Genomic DNA, 25,430 nt, shown 5'->3' on the forward strand with positions numbered 1-25,430 from the left:
ACCCGTAAGCTGTGCAGACATACAATAGAGATGCGTTAGCATACTTCTTAACGTGTACGGGCACAATGAACGAATACTGCCACTAACCCTGGTGGACACCTAACTTCCCAGGGAAGACAAAGTCAAACAAAGACCCCAATTCAAACGATTTGATTGATATTGACACAATAGTACTTTCTGCATTTAGGTTCCTGATATGGTACCCCATTGTCCATCTAAGTACTAAGTACTCCGTACTAGATAACCCCCTTCAATGTCTAACTGTCTCTCACCAAGTATACAAAGTTGTTCGTTTGATAAGCAATTCAGACTCTGGTCTAAAATCCCATTTTTTACACTTCTTAAAAGAGAACTCTATCCTGAAATTTTAAATGACCCTTCACTTTTATAATCACTTTAATCAGATTCAATCTCCTTTTTTTTTTTTTCCCAAACACGATTAACAGCAATATTAAATATCTCAAGAAGAAAACAATCAAAGAACTATAAATCAAGAGTTCTACGAAACTTAATTAACTACGGAGTACTATGTTTCTCCTGTAATTTATTTAAAAACGCTTGATCAAGCTCTCAAACGGTAAATCTTATAAGACGTAACAGTTTTGTCAAACTTTCTAAACATCTGCTACACGATACGAAGAAACAAGTAAGCACTGAAATACACAATGTTAACAAACAATTATTTCTCGTAAAAAATGGAAAAGAAATATTCAAAATTAAGCCCACACAACATATAGGGCACCTGTCACTTGACAAATCCTTTCAGAAAAATTACCAACAATTATAAGTCAATAATAATCATTAACACAAAAGTTATAACCATAAGGTTAGGGTCCAAATCAAAAAAGTAAGATCATTGAAAAAAAAGTCCGTAATATAAGAAGCCAAATAGATCATTTTTTAGTGCATCATTAAGTTAATTGTTCGAAACAAAAGTAGAGCATGAAATCGAACTATAACATTAGACATGCAATACATTTAAGTTCAGTTCTTCATCCTAAAACACCAAACAAAGCGAGGTAAATCCATGAAAAATAATTTTTAATGAACATGACCTTACCTCAACACGGTAAAGGCATGGTCTTTCTAGAAGAAGCAAGAACCCACTCGATGCATTGGTAAGGCTGACCACGGTAACTTTTCCCGACATTCCTCGTGATTGCAGCGTAGAATTTTTTCTCAACCCCACCCTCTGATGCTACCAGTAGAATATGATAAAGGATAACATTCTTAGAAATCGACTCCTCCCAAGCTCCTCCAACGACCCACACAAATCGAAGGCGTACTCGCTAGAATCATCAATCAGTTTTTTATTATTAAAACTCAACTGTCCCAATCAATATATCACATAGAAACAAAGTAGAAGTCGAGCTAATATGAAACAAGCACGCAAAAGTTTATGTATTTGCCAATTTGCACAAACTCTTTAAAAGATATTTGTCATCTTACAGGCTACGCAATCTAAAGTCTAGTGAAATATCATGAATAACGCAAAAACAACTTACATATGACCTTATCATGACCCCCATCACCATGAAGCACAAATGTGGCAAAATGAAACCCTAATTTTAACCTACAATTTAGCCCTTTAACTTTCAAGTGTAGTAAAATACAACGTTGCACGGGGAGGGCGGTGATTACATTAAATTGTTTCAAATTACTGATTTATTTTATTTATATCGTAAAATTCTTATTTATTTTGTTAATATGTCTATATAATTGTCTTTTTTATAGCTAATTTAATGAATTATTTTAGAATTTATATGTGCAAGATAGTAAGTAGAAAAATGTAATAAATAATTTGAATTGTCAATAAGTTCAATGGAGTGTTTAACAATATATAAAGAGGCTCAAGGCACACCAATGCAATAGAGGCTTTGTGCGCCTCACTGGGCCACACTAAAGAAAAATGAAAAAATATCTGAAAAATGTTTGTGAAAAAAACAGATGTGCCATAGACGCGCTTTGGTGCGCCTCATTATTTTTAGTTCAGTTTAGTTCAGTTCCTAACCTAATTTCCTTCTCTCATAAACAATTCATTTCAGTTCAGTTCCATTCAGTTCAGTTGTTTTCGGCTAAAGTAAACGGACCCTAAAAGGCACCTAATTCAAACACTGGTATTTAATACTTAGATTTTTTTTATTTTTTTATTTTTTTGTTGGCACTTGATAGTAAAAATGAATAATATAACTTCCATCATTTTTATGGTTCTACTCTAAATGCTCCTAGTGGGAGTGCTAGTGGGTGAGCATATGTTTCTTCCTTATGTTACTAAAATGGACTAAAAAAAAAAGGTGAAATACCAGGCACTTGGAATTTTAAGTGGAATTTTTGTGGTAAAATTAGGAGTGAAAGTTATACTAGGGTGAAAGCTCATTTATTTCAAATTAGAGGTCAAGGAATAGTTATTTGCAAAAAAAGTTAATAAACAAGATAAGATTGAAAAGACTAGAATTGAAGAAGAGTTTGAAAGAAGAAAGAAAGATTTGCAACCTAAAGAAATTCCTTTGATATCTCAGTCTCAACATGATTCCTCCAAAAATAAAAAAAGTTGATGTGAACTCTAACCCAGTTTTGAGAGCATTTGACATTTCTTCTACGGAGAAATTAGAGGAAGAAATTGCAAAAAGTAAATCCAAGTTGCAATTTTTATGATATGGTGTATAACATCTTAGGAGCATTCACAATGGTTCAAAGTTCAAACCCTTTAGGGGTTTGTCTATTTGCCAGATTTCTTTCTACAAACCCCTTACCCAAAAAACCTTTCATCAATAAGAGTTTAAACTTTTTAAAAGTTTAGATGTGGGACCCAAACCCAATACACATATACATTTACCTTTTACCTTTCTTTTTTATCTCATAACCCCACCAAAATACCACCTCACCTATACACACCACTTGCTAATTTCATACCCCTCTAAACTTTCAAACCCTATCCCAATCCACTTGCAATAAGGGGTTTGTTTTTTAAACCTGAAAAAAACCCAGTGCAAACCCTTCACAACTCCTTAGTGTGAGTTAATAGCTCGTTTGACAAAGAGCTATACTCCTGTTTCTAGCCCACGCATTAAATCAAAGGTATTCATTTTTTTTTTTAATTTTTCTTTTTTCTATTTTTGAGCTTCTTTTGTTAAGAATTGATAAGTTTTTTTTAATAAAAATTAACGCTTATTTACGTTTGAATCTTTATAGCGATATTATAGTAATGATAGTTTCGTGAGGATCCTTCTAGAGTTGCTCCCCATAGAGATGCCTAAAACTTTCATGAAAGAATGAAGTGTGTTCTCGAAATGAGGATGATCAAGATAAAGCCTACGAAGAGTATGCACAATTCTCACTCACGACAGGTCCATTTGAAGACCCAACTTTTCTTTTAAAGAGAAACTGTGCAGACCCTAAAAGTTGGTGGGCTAACTTTAGTGGCAACAATCCTTAGTGTTTATCCACAAAAACCTTCCGACCAATATGAGGATGAGAAGACCAAAATGTGGAATGTTCGGGGTGATGCTTTTGATTCAATGGGAAGAGCAACCGTTACACAATTACTTTCCCATTTTTCCATTAAATATTGTAAACACATACCCATTTTATTTACCCAAAACACTGAAACCTCTACTAACTCAATTGTCAAACGCACGAGTCATGTTCAATACTTCAGTTTAACTTATTTAAGCACTCTAATGCTTATTTAAAAAAATTCAGATTAAGATTAAAAAAAACAACTACAATAAGTTCACATAACATCGGATCGAAAAAATTCAGATGTTGTCATTAGACGAACTAAACCTAGCTTCAAGATGTTATTCATCTTTCACAGTTTGACCACTCCCACAAACTAATTTTTCTCAAATCTACTCCATGAAAAAGGCGAAAAACCAAAAGTGAGATGAAATAGCAAATCAACATACTTACAACGTCCAATTTCACTCTTGCTCACCAAATCACTTTTCTTCTAACATCGTTCGAGCATCTAACCATGGTATAATTATTTCATATAAAATGACAAATTCCTCTAAATGCACCTACTAATATCTTGTTCTAGTGATCTAGAATTAACCAAATGCTTTGTAGTTACTGATCATAATGTCGATGGCATATCTTCGGAACAGAAAAATTGGAACTTGACTTGAGGATAGTGGGGTGGGTGCTATTAATTAATCAATGCAGAATATAGAAGCTAAAATAGGAAGATAGAAAAAGAAGACCTGATTTCCAAAATTATTCTGCTCCTGGACAGCAAATTTCGCAAGTATGGCAGCATCATCATTGACAAGCCTAACAACCTTGCCACGAGTCCAAGAGTTGCGTTTGATGATGTCTTTGTTAAGACCCAACCGTTTGTCCACTGTAGGACAATTCTTGAGATTGGCAAAGAGGAGGGCCTCACAGTCAGTTTTAGACACATCCTTGAGGTCCCTTCTCCTTTTACCCTCCTTTTTATCTTTGCAGTTCACCTTCATAAACGGGACTGCCACATATAACCAGATAAAAATAAAAAAAAATTCCATAATCCAAAATCTGGATGGTGACGATTAAGTTTGTTTTAATTTATGAAAAAGAAAAGAAAGATATTTTAACCTGGTTTGGGAGCGTAAAAGTTGCAGATCTCATTCAAGGGGATGGAACATGAGGCTTGGACTTTGATGCGCGCACCATGAGCAAGTGGGTCACGAGCTTCGACCAACATATTGCTGTACAGGGGATGGGGATCAGGCAGCACATGAGCCACCCTCTGTAATTCAAGGTTCCTGTGATTGTGCTGGTTGTACATATGAATTACACGACGAGCAATACGAACTACATCAACATCCTCCGCATTCAACTCCTCAAGATTCAACTTCACATCATCCTTACCCCTTCTAACACCCCGGTTCAACCTCCTGATATCGTTCAACAAACCCTTCAACACATGGAGATCATTGCTCATTATGCGATCAATCACTTTAGGAGGAACAATTGCGTTGTTTGAATTATCAAATTCCACCTCTGAGTGAATTTTATCCAGCAGCGATTGTCATTTCTTCGCATCAATCATGTCTGGAGTCATCACCATGGGAAGACGGTCATAGGAATAGGGAATGGGTTGTTTTGCTGAGCTGTTGCTGAAATTTATTCTAGACGCAAGCAGCCGCTTCGTTGCTTTCCGACCCAAATTAAGCATTGTCATTTCAGAGTGCCAAAAAGCCCTAAGTGCCATTCCAGAAGAGCAAGAAATAATGTAAAATTACAGTAAAACCCAGAAAGTGAAACGAAATTATCAGCAGCTCAGTAAGATGAAGCAATTAATAACCATCTCAATACGTATCAAGACAGAGATAAAACCAAAAGGACAGAAAAGCAAAGCAGGAATTTTTCTACAGTAGTTCTGATTTTAGTGGGTGAAATTGTGAAAAGTGGAGGGGGATCACAAGCATAAAGGGAATCCAAACCGAATATCATATTAATCCAAAGCAAAGCATCATATTAATCATCATTAGAGATAAAACCACCGATTGTCATATTCCTCAAGTCTAACAATCAAAAAATAAACAAATTACATAATATAATGAAAAGGAAATCAATGTCATCAAATCCGAACAAACAAAACATCAATGTCACCAATTCGAACATTACAGAACATCAATGTCATCAAATTCGCCAATTTCGAACAGAACAAAACATCAAATTAACCAATTCGAACAGAACAGAAGTAATGAATGAAAAGAAAAGTAGGAAATGAGTACACATCCAGGAAGAAGAGAAGTGAAATTAACAGTACGAATGTGAAATTAACAGGAAGAAGAGAAGCAAAAAATGAGAATTCTTACCTTTGAGTGACTGAGAGAGGTGGTAGTGAGGGAAAGCGAACACGAGCGGCGCCACGGCGGTGAACTGGTGGTGATCACGAAGCCACGAACACAAGCGGCGGTGAGAAACGTGATCTGAGGGAGCACGAAGCCACGAACACAAGCGAACTGGTGGTGAGAAACGTTGACCGGATTGGTTGTGATCGGACTAAGGAAGGTGGTGGCCGTAGCTAGTGAGGTGGTGAAAGGGGAAAATTTTGGAGGATTAGGGTTTCGGCGAGGTAGGTGCCAAAGTGAAACCGGTAATTGTAAATTTTAATCTACTATCTATTACTTTATATTCCTTCCATTTCACTTTATTCTTTACGTTTACTTTTTGCATAGTTTTCAATACACATGTTTAAACGTTAATATCTTATACTACACTTTATTAAAAAAAATACATATTAAAAACATACACACTTAGATGAATCTAACAATATTAGTGCTGTCAAATTCCAAACCGAAACCGTTAAACTGCCCGAAACCGACCGATCTAAATGAGAACCGAACCGATTAAAAACCGATTTTTTTGAAACCGAAAACCGACCCGAACCGTATTTTAGTAAACCCGAAACCGAATCGACCCGAATAATGTTAAACCGTATAAGAACCGAACCCGTTAACAAACCGAACCGAATATAAACCGAACTGAAAGAAAACCGAATCGAAAAAGAACAGAACCGTATCTAACCCGAAACCGGTTCCAACCCGAAACCGTTTAAACTGGCAAAAAAACCGCTTACACCGAACCGTTAGCAAAATGCTACCCGTTTGCACCAAACCATTTAAAAACCGAACTGATTGTAAACCGAACTGGTTATAAACCGAACCGTTTATGAACCAAACCGCTTCTAAATCGAACCGTTTACAAACTTTTTTATATAATTAAATGGATTTTTTTTTTTTTTTTTTACGGGGATATAATTAAATGGATTAAATATTAGAAATCTTAGAATATTTTTTTTAAAATAGCAAGGCAAATCATTCATTAAGGTCTTAAGGATAATCAGTGTTCACAAACAAGAGCAAAACAAGCAAGCTCAGGCCCTGCCTCAAACTATTAGCAACACTACTGCCTCTAGTCATGTATACATTTGAGGTGATGAAACCAAATGAACAAAAAGCTTGTAATATTAAGTACCAAGACTTGGCTGAAGGCGTAATAAATAAAATTAATTCACAAAGACTATTAAGCATATGATTACATTGATTTTGTGAGTAATAATGAAATAAAGATGGGAGTGTGCTAGTGACATGAATATACTATTAGGCTATGTTTTAATTCAGATTCAACTATAATTTAGTAAACTTGAAATGGAACCGATATGAATAACGTTAAAGTGGTTAAACAATCGAAGAAACGAACCAGTTATAAACTGAACCGAAAAAGAACCGAACCAGTTATAAACTGAACCAAAAAAGAACCGAACTGTTTCTAACCCGAAACCGTTTCCAACCCGAAACTGTTTGAACCGGGTTAAAAACCGTTTACACCGCACCGTTAACAAACCGCAACCCGTCTGCACCGAACCGTTTACTACCCGGACTGTTTACAACCCGAACCGAATTAAAACCGCTTAAGAATAAACCGAAACCGAATCGAACAGATAACTATTTAAACCGAACCAAAACCGACCCGTGAGACAATTAAACCGATTCCAAACCGACCCGATTAAATGCCGAACCGATTTCAAACCGAACCGAAACCGAACTATCAGACCGTTTTGACAATGCTAAACAATATCTCATATGAATATGTTACTGTATTTCTTATGTATATGAAAAATTTTCTCTCTTCTTGTATCCTAAAAAACAAACATAAAGATTAAAGTGGAATAGAGGGAGTACTAAAACAAAAACCACATGACACATTCTCATTAAAAAAAATCCGCTCTTTTTACTAAGGGTAAATGCGAAAATATTGTGAATAATAATTTTTTTATTATAAATAACTTTAAATCATTAACAAATATAAATCAAAATATCAACGACTAACTTCAATTTTGGAAACAAATGTCTTTAATTATTTTCCTCATAATTTTTTAAAAGATATTTGTCTATTATATTTTCAAGAAGTGGAGTAAAAAAAATTCATCACTTTTATTGTTATACTAGATTAGCTACCCATACAAATGCACATGTGACACAAAAAATATTCACAATCTTATACATAATAAGTCATTTTATCATACTAATAGTAATTATAAAACAAAGCATTAAAAAATAAAGCAAAAAAGTGGCTACAACTATGATTTAATTATTTATACAAATAAAAAGGATATTGAAAAATCTAAAAATGCACTTTTGAAAATTAAAAATAGTTCAAGTGTAAGTATAAGATGACATCATCAATTGCATGAATTAGTGACACGTGTGTACAAGTGTGTACGGATCATGTAAACATACTCTATTTTATTTTTATTTTTTTTTTAAACAACATACTCTATTTTAATACATCCTCCGTTTCGTTTTAATTGCAACTTTTGTCATTAGGGCAATATCATATTAATTGCAACTTTGTAAAAATTTCTATTTTAGGCTATAAAATAGCATGTGAATTGTGAAATGACATATTTACCCTTACTATTTTTTTTAATGAAATTCATTAACCTAACTAAAATGTTAAATTCACTAATCTAACTTATCTAAACCTAACGATTCTCTCCTAAATCTTATCCCCAAACCACCCAACCCTTTCATTTTCCCACCACTCAAATCATCCTCATTCATCATCTGGAAACTTCACTCCCTCATCTCACTTGAACACGATGAACCCTAACCCTAGATCTTCAAATTCTTCTTCCTAACTCTAATTCTCACCACCATTCTTCGATTCTTCTACCCCATATCTCATTCTCTCACCTAGATTCTTCAAAATCTCCTCTCAGACATAGTTTCTCCACGACTAAAATTCGGCCGATTTGCGACCATTTTTCTACGATCGTCATGGAAACGGTCGTAAAATATGATATTTGCGACCGATTTTTACACGGGCGCAATATTGCGACTGTTTTTAAAGCGGTCGCAAATTTGCGACCGTTTTTGGGTTATAAAACGGTCGGGCAAAGGTATTTAAATATATTTTAAAACACTACTAGAAAACAGTCAAATTACGACGGAATGGTTCCGACGGACACGAAAATCCGTCGGAAAATACAAAATTTTCGACGGATTTAATTTCCGTAGGAAATTTCCGACGAATTTGGAATTTCCGTCGGAAATCCGTCGGAAATTTTCCGACAGAATTAAATTCCGTTGGAAAATACTTAATTTCCGACGGATTTTATTCTGTAGGAAATTTCCGACGAATAATTCCGTCGGAAAGTAATTAGTTTTCGACGGAATTTAATTCCGTCGGTAAATTTACGACGGAATAGTGGGTTTCCGACGGAATTTTGATTGAAAAAAAAAATCAAAACCCTAATTTAAAGTAAGTCGTTCCCCTCCCTTACCCCTTCATTTCTCACTCCTCTCTTTCTCTCTCCTCCCCTCTTCCTGTTCTCCTTCTCCCTCTTCCTGTTCTCCTTCGGTTTCTCCTTCTCCCTCCTCCCATCCCTTCTTCTTCTGCCCCTTCGTCTTCTTCGCCCCCTTCTTCTGCCCCTTCTTCTTCTCCCTTTCCCCTTTCTTTTTCGTTTCTTCTTCTCCCTTTCCCCTTTCTTTTTCTTTTCTACTTCTCACGGAACATTAAGATCGAATTCATGTCAAATACGGGGTTTTAATTTTTTCAACAAGGTTTTTCATGTCAAATTCGACCAGGAAAACTCTAGATCTAGAGTTTTCATGGTCGAATTTGACCTTTAAAACCCAAAATCAAGGTAATTTCGGGGTTGTGTTGATGAAATTCAAGGTATGTTATTTTTTTTCTTACTTTTTTTTGGTTTTTGCGATTTTTTTTAATTTACTGGTGATGTAATGTGGTGGTGGCGGCGGACTCGTGGGTCTAGATCTGGCTGCGGTGGATGGTGGGGTGGATTTATGGTTTGGGTGGGCAGCGGTGGATGGTGGGATGGGTTTAGATGTGGTTTTGGGAGGGTTAGGTGGGGTGGGGTAAGGTGGTCTGGTTAGGTGGGTGGGCTAAGGTGGTCTGGTTAGGTGGGGTGGGCTAGGAGGTGGGTCTGGTTAGGTGGGGTGGGGTAAGGTGGTCTGGTTAGATGGGGTGGCTAGGAGATGGGTCGGATTAGGGTTAGGGGTTTGATGGGGTGGGGTAAGGTGGGCCATGGTGGTTTGATGGGGGTAGTGGAGGTGATGATACGCCGCGCCGGTGGTGGCGCGGCGTTTTTTTTTAATTGCATAAATGAACTTTCCGACGGAATTTCCGTCGGAAGTTTCCGACGGATTTTACTATTCCGTCGGAAATTTCCGACAGACTTTTCTGGTGCCTGAAAATCGCATATGACGGAAAATTCCGTCGAAAAATCCGTCGGAAACACGTTTCCGACGGAAAAGGCGGTTTTTCCTACCAAGCGGTTTGCGACAACCTTTTCCGACGGAATTCCGTCGAAAACCCCTTTTCCGACGGATTTCAGGGTGTTTCTGACGGAATATTTCTGTCGGAAATGGGCCTTTTTTTAGTAGTGAAAATTAAATAAATGTGAAAAATAATTCAAAATTAAATTAATTCTGTTGCGACCGTTAGTAGCGGTCGCAAAATGGGACAATTACGACCGTTTCTCAAACGGTTGCAAAATTACGACCACTAATATCGGTCGCAAAAGTGCTTTTTTTTATTTAAAGAAAAGGGTATAAATAGAGACCCCAAACTCCCAAACCTTAATTTTTTTCATTCACACGCCGCTCATCTCTCCCTCTTTCTTTTCTCTCTTCTTTCTCTTTCTACTCTTTCATTTCTCACGTTCCACCTCCTTTTCTTTCCTTCCTCCTTCCTTCCTCCTTCTTCTCTTTCTTCTTATATCTCTGTTCGCATCTCACGACCTTCCTTTTTTGATCTCTTTTTTTTTCATTCTTTCAAGATCTTGAGTTTTGGTGTCCGGATTTTTGTCAACAAACAAATTATGGAAAAGGGTTTTTCTTCAACAAACGACTTATGTGTTTGATGGTCAAATTCGACCATAAAAATTCCAGATCTGGAGTTTTTATGGTCGAATTTGACCATATAAACTCAAAGAGGAAGAAATATTGGGAAAGGTATGTTGATTTTTCTGAAATTTTTGTTTGTTTTTGTTTATTTTCTATTTTTGTGGTTTTGTTTCCTTTTTTATTCGATTTTTGTGATTTTTGTTTGAATTTTTATTCGAATTTCTTTGATTTGGGTTGGTTTTTGATTTTTTGTTAATTTTGTTCGAATTTTCATGGATCTTGTACATTTATTATTCGAATTTCTTTGATTTGGGTTTGATTTTTATTTTTTGTTAATTTTATTCAATTTTCATGAATTTTGTTCATATATTGTTGAATTTCGTTGATATTGGGTTTGATTTTCAATTTCCGTTGATGTTGTTCGATTTTTGTTGATTTTGAGTTTGATTTTAGTTTTCGTAGATTTGGTGCATTTTGTAAAAAAATTTCATATGTTGTTGATTTTTTTTATTTTCATTAATTTTGTTTGATTTACATTAAATTTTTGGAGCTTGATAATTCTGTGGCGGTGGTGGTGGAGTTGGTTTGGGTGGGAATGGTGGTGGTGGAGTTGGTTTGGGTGGGAACGACGGTGGTGGTACCGGTGGTGGGGGTTTAGGGTGTGAATGTATGTTGGGTTTCGATGGGGGGTACAGGTGGTTGAGGGTGCTGCTGCCTGCTGGATCTGCTGGGTGTTTCGACTTTTTTTTTTAAAATTTTTTTAAAAATTTTTAGCGACCGCCTTAAGCCGCACAAATGGTTAATTTTGCGACCGCTGCTATACCAGTCGTAAATCATAATATATGCGGCCGTTTTAACAATGGTCGTTGAAAATAAAGGAAACAGTCGCAATAAAATTGCGACCGCCAAACGGTCGCAATTATGACTTTTTGCGACCAAGTAAATAACGACCACCACTTTACGAGTGTTGACGGACGCAATTATTTTTAGCGAACGTTTTTGCTATTTTTGCGACCGTTAGAGGCGGTCGCAATTTGGCCGAATTTTAGTAGTGCTCTCTCCTCCAACTTGTCGAATTTGCGTTTCTTTCTTGTTTACGTTTCACCAATTTCACGAAAAAAAATGTTGGATCTGAGTCTCCTTTACGAAGAACTAAACCACACTCCTTCTCAAGATGAGATGGACTTCATATTTGACCTTTGTGAGGGAATTGAGGAAGGTGACATCTTTCCTCACAGGTTTTATGCTAATGGAGACAAAGAAAGGTACATGAGTCACTCCGCGTTCAACGCTTTGGGTCAGGTTCTGATGCGTTTGACCAACAAAGACCCGTGTTACAAGAAATACTTAGAGAATTTGGAGAGGGAAAAGGTGGGTGATGGGAGGAGGGCTTTTTTAGAGTACAATATTGTTCAGATGATGGAAGATGCAAAGTTAAACCCTGTTCCAGAAGAGATAGTTGATCTAGCTGCTTCTGAGGAAGATTGGCAGAAGAAGAAATAAGATAAGCTTTAGGTTTCAAAAAAAAGGAAAGCAAAGGACAAGGTTGACGAGGCTAATGATGTAGGTGATGTTTAGGCTGAAAAGAAGCAGAAAAATGCTGAAATTGAGGATGAATTGAAAAGGAAAGGGAAGGAAAACGTGGTCAATGAAGTTGGCTTGCTAGATGGTCACCCACTTATTGAGGTAAATGGCGAAGAGGGGGTGGTGGTTTGTGGTCTTATGATGTCAGCTGTTGGGTATCGCGAGAAGGTTGCAAGACAAGAATCGAGGGTTAGGGTTCCTGTTATTTTGGATGATATACTACAAGAGGGGGGGTGAATTGTAGTATGTTCCTAGTGCCTACTTTTCGCGGAATATAAAACTGATTGTTGTTAGGAACTTAGACAATGCAAAGCGGATTTTACGAGGAAACCATCTAGAGCCTAACTGGAAGTAAAACCTCGACCCTCCTAGGGATTTCAAGCCAAACCAATCCACTATAATAGGACAAACACTCCTAGTTACAACCTATTACATTCAGACCTTTCTCACAAGTTCCTACCCGGAAACTTGCTACTCGATAGGACCCTATCCTACCCAACCTAAGTCCCACTAAGGTTCACTCAGCACTCTCGGAGTGCCTACACTCGGCTTCACCCTTGAAGCTCACACTTTGCAATCTCTCAATTACAATAACGAGAATCCTCACGAACTCTCACACCCCAATACATAAAACACTCAAAACCCTTTTTCCCTTTACAAGATCTCAAAGAATAACTCTAAATACATATAAATGAATAAAGAGATAAATCTAATATGCTGGACACTCGAGATCTGTCTGGAACTGACTGGACAAACTGAAACCAAACCCTGACCGGAACTTTAACCTGGAGGACAAACTTAGCTTCGTGGTGAAGGATGAAACCATTAAGCACGACCACTCCACTTGGTCAACCTCAACTTTGAATGAATACATATGAGCATATTTATAGTACACCTAAATCATTCTTTTCGTAAAAGATAAGTTTTATCAAAAGATATGAATAAAAGATATTTTCCAAAAATAAGTTTTCCAAAAATATATCTTTTTGTTAAGAATATATTCTGTCAATAATACTAAGATATATTTACCATAAAATCATATTTTATTTAAATCTTATATTTTCCAAATATACTACCATATCTTTTTACAAAAGATATACTTACCATAAAATCAGATTTTATTCAAAACTTATTTTGCTGAAAATACTTTCCAAAAATAACTTATCTTTTTCCAAAAGGGATTTATTAGAAAATAAATATCTTTATTCTGTAAAACCAAATCCCTAAAAGATATGCACGTATTAGGTAAATATATATATATATCATTAAAACCGACCTTTAACGACGTGCAGACTTAAGTTCCGATTAAGTCCAGAACTCTAACAATTTCTGAGTTCCTGACAAGTCAGTAACTCTAATTTCATTGACTATCAGGAGTTCACCTTGGTTTTATAGACTTGTTCCAGACCGACTTTTATGTCCAACATACTTACATGAATCCTAGAGCAATATATTTCAATTTCTCTGTCTTCATGTTGTTTCTCTAAATCTTGTTCTGGAATCTTGTAGTCTTGATGTATTCTAGATCTTGGGGCAATGTTCCACTTCTGGAACCGCAGACCAAGTTCCACTGGAACTTGCTGTCATCTTCGCAGTCCAAGCTTCAATCTTTAGCTTGTTGTCATGCTTCTGTTAGGAAGCTCCTTGTGTGTACCTGTTAGGGAACACCTCATGTACCTGTAAGGGAACATGCTCCGGCTCTCGTGGGAAAGCCTGCCGAAGGTTCCTTCTGCATCTCGTTGGAGAATATCTTCAGGTTCCTTCGTGGTTTGGTTCTCGTGGGAGAACCTGCTTTAGGTCCATTCATTCTCTTTTGTTCCTCCTGAAGTCTTCTATGCTCCAACCCATTGACTTCACCTAAGTCAGTTCCTGTCTTCACATAAACACTTAAGAGAAACATTAGATTGAAGTTTGTTTGTCATAAACAAACTTCAAGTAAGAGAACTAATTAAACTTAAAGCTACTTAAATACTCCTACACATATACAACTCATATATGCATAGAGTACTTACCTCATGAAGCTAACATATGGAAACACCTATTTACATAGTTACCTTCATGGTTCCTTAGCCATCATCATGCTTATCAACCATAACTCATCATTGTTCTTGTACCTTCTATTGCTAATCATATATTTCTCAAGTTCCTTATATATATACTTGACATTTCTCAGGTTCCTTGTATCCTATTCCAAGCATAACTTGTTCTTTCTATGCACAACTTAAGAAACACGTTAGATAGATAATCATCATTAGTTTACAATCGTCAAAACCTAATTACTCAACAGTTCCAAAGCCCCAGCCACGTCGCATGACTACAAGGGCACAACTGAGGGTTGAGAAAAGGCCAACTTACACCTTCAGACCCAAAAGGCCTTTGATCACTAATTACAACTCAAAGGACGAGGAAGAGGTTGCAGCCCCTGCAGCTAGTGATTCCTCATTGGAGATGTGGGTGAAACCTCCTCACAGTGTCCCTCAGTCCCCCCTACTATGCTTAATTGGTTTGCTAATTCTGACCCTTTTACATTTCTCTTCAATTATGATTTGACTGCCTCTATTGTGAGTCCTTTTGAAATTTGGCATGCTTTGTTTCAAGTTGATTTGTTATGTTAGAATTGTGGACTGATGCTTTGTTGCTTATTGGTTTATTTGCCTTTTTGGTAATTGCTCTGTTATGTTAGAGGATTGATCTGGTTTGTTGGTTATTGGTTTCTTCTGTTGGAATTTTGGTATGGTTTGTTGGATGTTGGTTTTTTATGCTGGTATTTTTGTTTGCTTTGTTGGTTATTGATTTGTAATGTTGGAATTTCGGTCTGAGTCCCTTGTGTTGGTTTTTAAACTTGCCTTATGATGAGGGGACTCACCATGCAGTCTAATATGCTTGATTTGCTCCATTTTGGCAAAGTAGACCATTGTTGAGGTTGCATTTAAATTAATTTGCTCCAGTGGCTCTACTTATGCCAGCAATGTGAGGTAACATGCATAAAACAAGACCTATGTGCGTCAAAAACCTTCTGATGGCATTAGGGGGAAGTGATTGATGAATGATGACTATTTTTTTTGGCTTATATCTCAATGACCTGTGTGGAGAGATGCATTAGATTGTTTGTGTAGATTTTACATGAGCATAGATGCCTTATTGAGTCCCAATTGACAACAAAATTAAGTTATTCATTGCTACAATAAACCATCTCTTAAATTCTTTCATTCATTAAACATGCAGTTACACTAGACCTATTAGTCAATTAACCCAAAAAACACCCTTACATTCATTACATACACTACACCAAAAGCCCATCACTTGCATTGACTACCTATATTAACCCAAAAGCTTACTCCTAACTTCACAACCTACACATCCCCAAAAGCTAAACTTGAAACTGCCATGCAAAAGTATTTGCATCACTATTTACACATAAATATCACATAACCTTCCCAAAAAGTATACCAAAAGATGGTTATGTGAGGCTACTTCCATCTCCTCCTTAAATTCTATTTGATAGTTGTAGACATGCAAGAACCTCTCATTCAGGTACTTCACAACTTCATCCACCACCTCTTGATCAAATGACACATTATCTGGCAGCTAACCTAATATGTACATCCTCTCTTTCCCATTGTGTGGTATTTATAGCTGTTGCTTCCTTTCACTTTCAGAACCTCAACCACGCAGTACTGCAACTACAACCAGCAATAGTGCATTTGCTTTGGTTCATACCACTCATAGGCTTCCTCAACCCTTTCAATTAATTCCACAAGTGTTTTGGGAAATGAGTGATACTGAATTGATTGAAATGCATTGAATAACCCCAAGTCTAAGACATTAAGGTCAAGGGACTGTGGTGGTTGAAACATAAGTTGTATGTTGAACCCATTTGTTGTGGCTGCTCTCTGGAATTCAGGATCTTTTCCATCAATGTTTGGTCTAGCATTGTCCTGCTGTATGTAGATGTCTTTTGAGAGCTGAGTAGGCCATTTTGAAAAAAATGTCTGGAATGATTTTCTCAATTAGGAGTTTCCTGACCACCTTCTGAGTTACATTTTGAACTGCTTTGGTCTCCATTGTGCCTGCTTTTCTATTCTTTGATATTTTCTTTGCCCTTTCATGCACAACAAAAGGATAATTCCAAATTTCCCATCATGAATCATGTTACCACTTTCATCATATAGAGGCCTAGACACGACTCCCATGAACATTACTTTAATCTTGTACCTTTTAGATTGTTGGAATCGATAAGAATTGTCCTCCTTAGGCAACAAAATGAACCTACTCTTCTCACGATTGAGATAAAACCACTTCTCATTAATATGAATGACTTTTTCATGTCATGGAACTCAGCTTTCTGACCATTACTACCTGGATGAATGTGTTTTAACACCCACTGCATCCTTGTAATTTTGTGATTTTCTGTAACTTTAGGGTGGTTGTTGCTTGTATGACTTCTTAGTTTTCCTTTTTTGAGCAGCCTGTGCACAACCACATGAAGCACCCTCAATGCTCCAGCAAATGCACTAATTGTTGTCCTTAAATGAAGTGGGACAGATTGAAGGAATTGTTCATCATATTCCTTTGCTTTTCTGCCACATTTGTCATGCTTCTTACTTCTGACATCAATCACTTCCCCTGCTTCTTTTACATCCTTGAATAACCTCGCTCTTGTGTACACCTATTGCATCAACAAGCTTCTTTTGAAACCCATGAGGGACTTTATCTCCCTCAAGGTGGACTAAAAGCTGTTGAACAACATGATTGCGTTCCTTGAAAGTCATGTCTTTTGTTCTCTTTTTCCTGTTAGATGACTCATTGCTATCTATTTGATCAACATTGAAGAACTAGTCAGGCTCCATGTTGCCTTCAACTGCCTACAAGACTAATTTAGTGATTTTTAATTTGTAAATTTAAAACTAACTAAACAGTAATTAAGTGATGTGTGTGTAGTGGATTAGGACTAATTTTTTGCTAAACTAGGCTAGACTATCATTGAATGCTCTCTCTATTTTATTGGGTGGTTGGAAAGCTTGTAATTAATGGCCTTGAATGACCTATTTATAACAGTAGTAGTAGTAGTAGTAGTAGTAGTTGGTTGTGTAAATTTTCGAAATCAAAAAGCCCCAAAAATATTTGGTGGCAAAATTTGAATTTGGCTGAAAATTTGGTTTGGAGGGAAAGAATGAAATGTTGCAAGTGGTGGGGAATCAGAATTTCCCACCAAAATCCCCCCCCCCCCATGTGTGTGAGATTAAGTTAAAGGGGGCCTAATTTCTCTCTCTTCTTTTTCTACTAATCACATGCCCTTACACTACCCTAAACACCCATTTCATTTTTCTTCTAGGAGTCCGTGCCATCATGAAAGTTGCAATTAAAATGAAACGGAGGAAGTTCATATTTTAGACAAGTACGAAGTAAATAAAATATTTTATTAATACATGGTTATAGACAAATAAATAGTCATAAAAATAAATTTAATAAAATCGTGCCTCGTACAGGGACTATTGGACTAATCTAGTTATTGAGATCAAATTCTCTTAACACTCAAAATTAATTCATAAATTCTTTATTGCACGCGATGCATGCATTATCAAATTTTTGTAATCTAGTATGAAATTTAATTGATTAATTATATATATTACCTCAACTTATATAAATGGTAATTGGATCTTGCTAACGAACGCCCCCGGGGCGTTGGATAAGCATTTAAAATATTACCTAAAATGGTATTAATTTGGAAAAGCATAACAAAATCATGCGTCGATCGGTGTAATTAATGTTAATTTTAATTTAATCTTTCTACTTTTAGCTAGCTTATCCAACGCCCTTGGGGCGTTCGTTAGCTTTTTCCTTATAAAATTTTGCTCCAAAAGAATGAGAATATAGTTGTTATTGCAAATGAATGTTTAGATAGAAATAAACTACATTATATATGTGAGTTTTGGTTTATAATTGTTTGAAAATTGCTTTAATTAGTTATGTAATTTTTTATGCGTAAATTTGTATTTTTTCGTGTAATTGTGTTTTCTTTTAACAAACGTGTAAGTGTGTTAAACCTTCCTTGTTACTCATATTGTAAATTAGGAAGGTATGTAAAACATTTTAATTAAGTAATTTTTTTGTAAGTGAAGGGTAAAGATTTCAATTTCAAGGGGGACACTGTTGCTCCTCCCTTGACTTATATAATAGAGATAAGAGAAAGGAGAAAACTAAATTAAATTTCAAAAAAATATTTATTTAATTTTTTTTTTAAAATTATGAGGGAACTTGTTAATTTTATTGTCAAACTAATGTTGTTAACGAATATTTTAATATTATCTCACGCATTGCGTGCACAAAAAGCTAGTATCCAAGTGAATTGATGTAAAATTCGAATCAATAAACATTACTCTAAATGAATTGATCTGAAGCATATGTAAAATAAATTCATATCCAAGTCATAGTTCTTAAAATTGATTCCATTGTTAATTAATTGCAAATGAATTATGTGCAATAAACATTTTATGCTAACACATACTATGTACATAGTACAATTTTCATAGAATTAATCACGCATTACGTGCACATAAAAGCTAGTATAAACTAATATATACAACACTACCTAATTTTTAATATAACAAAAAAGAAGTTTACATGCATTAAAATTTGACAAATAATTTATCAAAAAAATTATAAAGATTCTAGTTCAACCAGTCCGAATGAAATTTTCTAGTTTTGGATTGGAACGGACCGGAAGACCGAAATCCCATTTTTGCTTCGATTCCAGTCCACTTCGATACAGACCGGAATATGTTCACCCCTAGTCATGACCATACTGTAAATGCAATGTTATTGTAGATGTTCATTAGCTACGTTAGTGTCAATGCGATGAAGGTTGTACCTATGAGGGTTGACTTGTTTAACGAGACGAGGGGATATCAATTTAGAATATGATTGAGTGAAAAATAATAGATAAAATTTTCCTCAACAACACGAACTATTGCTCGAGTGCAACAAACAGCACCAACTACACTGTTTGCCACCAATAACACCAACTATTGTCTATGGGAATCTCTATTATATATAAGGGAATGGAGAGGTGGTGGTGTCCAGGTGAATTACAATTTTACCCCCCCCCCCAAAATTAATATAATTCAAAATTGAGTAAAAATCCAATTCACGGTATACACAAATCTTTTGCCAAAAATAGTCAACTAAAATCAATTAAGAGCTGCAATCAAGGAATACAAATTTTCAAATGAAGATTATTAATGCTCTAAGAAAAACTTGCTCAATATACTACTCCCTCCGTTCCCTGAAGTTCATGCCACACACTATTTGGGGTAAAAATTTGGAAACTAATAAAATAAAAGGAATGAGGCTAAAAAGCAAATTTAGATTGGAGAGAGAAACAAATAAATTCCATTAAACAATTGTACATGAATGTTGCAAGTTGTATAAATAGGTCCCATATAGTGGACCACCACAAATATAATATTGATATAAGATGTCCCAAAATGGAACAAAGTAGAAGTGGCATGAACTTCATGGAATTTCCATATGAGGAAAGTGGCATGAACTTTGTGGAATGGGAGTACATATGATAATGTAGAACTTGAGCGAATAAACAAACTTTAACTTTCTAACTTGAATTTGTCATTGAAACTCATCGTTTTTTTCTTTTTCTTTTGATCAACCTTCACTTAGAACATTTGAACATATAACAATTTTTTTTTTCTTTTTGCTCTTTTTTTTTTTAAGTTCACCTTTTTTCACTTTTTTTTCTATTTTTTTTTTTTGAACTTCTTTTTTTCGTATCATCACACTTTATTTTTCCAAGAAAATTTAACTTTCAAGATCAACAAAAATAAAACACAATCAAGAAAACCAACTCCTCATATACACCCAAATTGTGCAAATAATAAGCACACCACAAAACTCCCTCACCTCACTCACTAATAGCTCCCCCAAGCCAAGCTTGGTACTAGTAACCAATGGGGACAATTGGCTTGTAATGTGGCTAATAAACAACAAAAACTCAAGACAACAATATGGGTAGCAAGAAGGGAACAAATATATCTAAAATCATCTGAAGGTCACCTAAAGAACAAACGCCTTCGTCCTCCTCAATGTGCATAATAATGAGTCGTACAAACATTATTCAAATTTAAAAACCAATACTCAACTTCATTGACATACAAGGAACTAACAAACAATTCCTTACTAAATCAACTAGTCAAGCACTATATTCACAATTAGTTGGGCAAAATTGACGCATGTTAGGGCATCCAAACAATCAAATATCAAATCATGGCTAACCTATCCACAATGCTCATCATCATATACCAAGAATCAAAACAATTTTCAGGTATGGGGCACAGGGAAGCATGATTTACAATTCATTGGAACGTATTTTTGGATTTTTTTATTTTTTCAAAGCAATAAATCTAGCCCAAGAAAGCAATAAAAGAAAAAAATAGTCTAAACACACCAAAATAAAAAAAAAAAAAAAAAAGAGAGGGTGAAAGATGTACCATACGAACACGAGAACCTCCCCCCAAGCTAAATCATACAATATCCTCATTGTCTTAAAGAGAAGCTAGTAGTCAACGTGACTACTCATCATCATCACCACATCAATGTTACCAAAGCCTCGAGGATTGCAATGCATCTCCTTGGAATAAATTTGGGCAAGAATGAAATAAAGTGTTAGTGGGAAAAAGTCCAAATTTGAGTCAGGTATACTCTTTCGATCATAACTTTTGCATAAAAGTGATAATGCAGTGATTCTAATTGCATTGGAAAGTAGACTTGAATAGCTTTCCAACGATAGGTCACACGCCAAAATCCGATAAGAAGCGCAAAAGTTATGGCCTATCAAAGTTGACGAACTTTTATGCCGCGCTCTCGCGCCCGATCGGGCTGAGCTCTGCCCGGTCGAATACGAGTGTAGTTCCAGCGTGAATGAAGCCTTCTCTAGCTCAAAATCTGCACAAAAACACACTCCCACAATCATAAGTTACACTCTCCTTACCTCTCTAAAACAAAACAAAAAGAAAACACACAAAAAAAATAAATAAAAAAAAGACTAAATAAAAAGCAACAAAATACGGGTTGCCTCCCGCAAAGCGCTAGTTTATCAAGGTCCCGCTCGACCATACTCCTCCTCTCAATCGGAGGAATTCAACGCCTTGAGTAACTTATCAAATGCTCCTGCAAACATTTCGTTAGGCACTAGATAGGGCTTAATTGCAAGCACATTAATCCTTACAAAGAAAAGGTTAGGAGCACATAAAGAGAACTCAAGGTAGAAGGAAAAATCAAAAGAGAGAGATGAAAATACACCACAACCTTCTACTTCCTCCGTTAAAAATTTGGAATTAATAGAACGAACATGGAGGTAGTCATTGTCTTTATCATCTAATAATGACTTGGAAATTTTACCCTCACGAATAACCTCATCATCAACAAAGGAATTTTCAACCACCGTTTCTACAACTAATGATTTTTCAATCACCGATTCGTCAACCAATGATTTTTCAACCACAAATTTATAACCGATGGTTTTTCATCCTCAATAACATTCTTATTATTATAGTGTCCATAGACTTTTTCATCAAGAGCCTTCCAAAAACTTTCATTAGCAACTAATCGTTTCCGAATATGATCATATGTATATGGAAAGACTCTAAAATCATCCGGAGCACACACGAAAAACTCACTATAAGGGCATTCAGGATTTTCCTATCATCATACTTTATTTTTTTCAAGAGAATTAAACTTTCAAGATCATCAAAAATAAACCACGATCAAGAACAAAACAACTTCTCAAAACCCACCCAAATGGTGCAAATAATAAGCACACTACAAACTCCCTTACCGCACTCACTAATAGCTCCCCCAAGCCAAGCTTGGGACTAGTAACCAATGGGGCAAATACGGCTTGTAATGTGGCTAATAAACAACAAAAAGTCAAGGCAACAACATGAGTAGCAAGAAGGGAACAAATGTATCTAAAATCATCTGAAGGCCACCTAAAAGAACAAATGTCTTCGTCCTCCACAATGTGCATAATAGTCAGTCATGAAACACTACTCATAGTTGCAAATCAATACTCAAATTCATTGACATACCAGGAACTAACACACATTCCTAACCAAATCAACTAGTCAATAACTATATTCAAAAGCAGTTTGGCAAAATTGACGCATGTTATGGCATCCAAGCAATCAAATATCAAATCATGGATAACCTATCCACAATATTCATCATCATATACTAAGAATCAAAAAAATTTTAAGCATGGGGAAAAGGTAAGCATGATTTACAATTCATTAGAACGTATTTTTGGATTTTTTTTTATTTTTTAATTTTTTTTGTATTTTTTTCATTTTTTTTAAAGCAATAAAACTATACTAGAAAGAAATAAATCTATACTAAAATACACCAAAAATAAGAAAAAGGGAAAAAAGAAAGATACCAAAATTTAAAAATCTCCCCTAAGCCAAGATCAGACAATGTCCTCATTGGCTCGGGAACTAGCCTAGCACGGCTAATCCTCATCATCCTCATCTATGGAGCTGAATCCTCCACCGCTACCACCTGCACCACCTGCACCAGAAGAGCTACCACCAAAATAGTCAGTGTAAATACCATGAGCGGTGGGATTTCTAGCGTATCCTTTGGGTGGGGGATGAAAACAATCAGGGTGAATAACATCATCGGGAATAGCACCCTGACGAGCATAGTCATCATACATGGGATACAAGGCTCTACCCTGGTTCCTCTCTAGGTACCCTAATCGTGAATCAAGGGAGCCAACTACCCTCCTAAGGTCACCGTGGCACTGCTCTATACGTCCGATGGCCTGGCCAATACTCTATATGTCCCAAAAAGTCTCAGAGTCACTCCTAGGGGGAGGTGGAGGCATATGGTGCATATGCGGTGATGATGACATCACCAGGGGCTCAGGCTGGGGTGGTGGTTGTGGTTGTGGTGGCGGTACTTGCCCCTGGCATGGGAAACTAGGATGTCATATGTGTACGACTCTTGCTCAGGGGGAAAAGCAGTCAACTCGGGGTTGGGTAGGGGAAAGATAGGCAATGGTTTTTCTGTTCCTACCCTAACACACCAATGGGGGATTTTCTGGCTATCCAACCTCAACCAACCTAAGTCCTCTAAATGCCTAGAGGTCATGTAGGTATCCCCCTCACGGTTAGTAAGACTGTGAGGTCTACTCTCAACAAACCCGGCGGCCTTCTTAACCGCTATCCTAGTAATTAGGCCTCCTAATCGGATAGGGGTACTAGCCGTGTTACTAGCCGTGGCATGTCGACTAAGATGGTGGATAATGTATCTACCCATGTTCAATTTTTCGTACCCAATCACACAATGTCCAATTACAGCTAGTTTGTTAGTTTGTGCGTTATATGGTTCGTTCCTACCTAAAAAAACAAACACCAGAAAATCTTTGCCATATTTTAGGGTCAGGGTGATGAATAGGTCGGGCACTAGCATGTTGGGCGTTTGGGGCCGGCAAACCAGTTAAAACATGGTATACATCTTCCATTTTATATTCTTCATGCCAATGGTGAGGTAATTTAGATTCCAAATCAAATAATTTACAAAATTCTACATAAGTTAAACTAATATTCCTATTGTTCAACCTAAAAAACAAATTTGGCCCATTTTTACTATTTACAACATTCAAAGAGGAAAGAAATTCACATGTCAATTCACGATACGTAGGATAATGCATATCAACAAATTTTTACATTCCTATATCGTTCATGAATCGTCTAACATAATTAAACAAACCTAAGGACTCAAGAGTAGGGCAGTGTAACCATGGGGAAGGTATTACCTCACGCTCATAAAGCTTTATGAGTCGTTCTCTTTGAGTTTCCGTGGTGATTCGAATTTGTGGCCATTGCGGAAGTTGCAGGTCTGGGTCATATGCTTGGCTCGGACTAGAACCCCGCCCAAGTAGCGATCTTGCCCTCTTTGAAGCCATATAGTAATATGGGTTTGTAAAAATTTGATTGGAATTGAAAGATTTTGGTATGGGAATGTAGAGGATGAAGAGAGGAGTAGAAATATGTAATTATTTTTGAAATTGGGTAAGAATTGGAGAAAAGATCTTAGAGAGAAGGTAGAGAGTTTTAAGGTTTTTAGAGAGAGAAAATGGTGGAAAGAAGAGTAACGAAGAAAGAAAGAAGAAGAAGAGGGGTATTATCCAGGTATTCTCGCGCCTGGTCGGGCGATCCAAATTCTTCAATACGGCCCTTCTCGCGCCCGGTAGGGCGCCAGCTCATCCCTCTTCGCTTCTTGCGCCCGGTGGGGTGCCATCTCGCCCGATCGGGCAAAAAATATCTCCGTACTCGCCAACTCTCGCGCCCGGTCGGCCGAAAATTAGCATTTTTTCTACCTCGCTCTTGCGCCCGGTCGGGCGGAGCTTCGCCTGCTTGGGCGCGAGACAACAATATTGGTCAGAATTTTCTTCTCTTTTCTCCAAGTTTTGCTAACTCTTTTCCTTCAAAACTGTGTAAAAACTTATAAAAATTATTAAATTCCCTCCTCTCTCCTCTCACAAGAAAAAGAAAACTAAAAAGCAAGAAAATGCGGGTTGCCTCCCGCAAAGCGCTGGTTTATATAGGTCCCGCACGACCCTCTTACCACATTGTCGCTCAAGATGAACTGGAATCGATTAGGTGAAGTAGTTCAATTGCACCAATCGTAGCCCCTTCATGGTAAAACTTAAGTCTTTGACCATTTAACTTGAACTCGTTACCATTCTCATCGATCAATTCCACATAACCAAATTTATTTTCCCTTTTAACAGTGAAAGGACCCGACCACCTTGACTTTAACATTCCTAGGAAAAGTTTAAGTCTAGAATTGAACAACAAAACCTTGTCACCCTCTTTGAACTCTCTCGGAAGGATCATCTTGTCGTGCCATCTCTTGATCTTCTCCTTGTAGACACGTGCACTATCATAGCTCGTCAACCTA

The 25,430-nt window shown here is 36.5% G+C and overlaps 1 protein-coding gene across 1 annotated transcript; it reads right to left on the reverse strand.

Annotated features, from left to right (window-relative positions):
• Positions 1-872: 872 nt before the first annotated feature.
• On the reverse strand, positions 873-5,080 carry LOC145629285 (uncharacterized). Its single transcript, XM_081681838.1, has 3 exons — positions 4,579-5,080; positions 4,206-4,468; positions 873-1,289 (listed from the first exon to the last, which is right to left on the reverse strand). The coding sequence occupies exons 1-3, from the start codon at positions 4,925-4,927 to the stop codon at positions 1,062-1,064; spliced, it is 840 nt and encodes a 279-aa protein (XP_081537964.1). The 5' UTR covers positions 4,928-5,080; the 3' UTR covers positions 873-1,061.
• Positions 5,081-25,430: the final 20,350 nt, after the last annotated feature.

The sequence above is a fragment of the Chenopodium album genome, chromosome 4 (assembly GCF_948465745.1).
Source record: "Chenopodium album chromosome 4, dcCheAlbu1.1, whole genome shotgun sequence".
Taxonomy (NCBI): Eukaryota; Viridiplantae; Streptophyta; class Magnoliopsida; order Caryophyllales; family Amaranthaceae; genus Chenopodium; species Chenopodium album.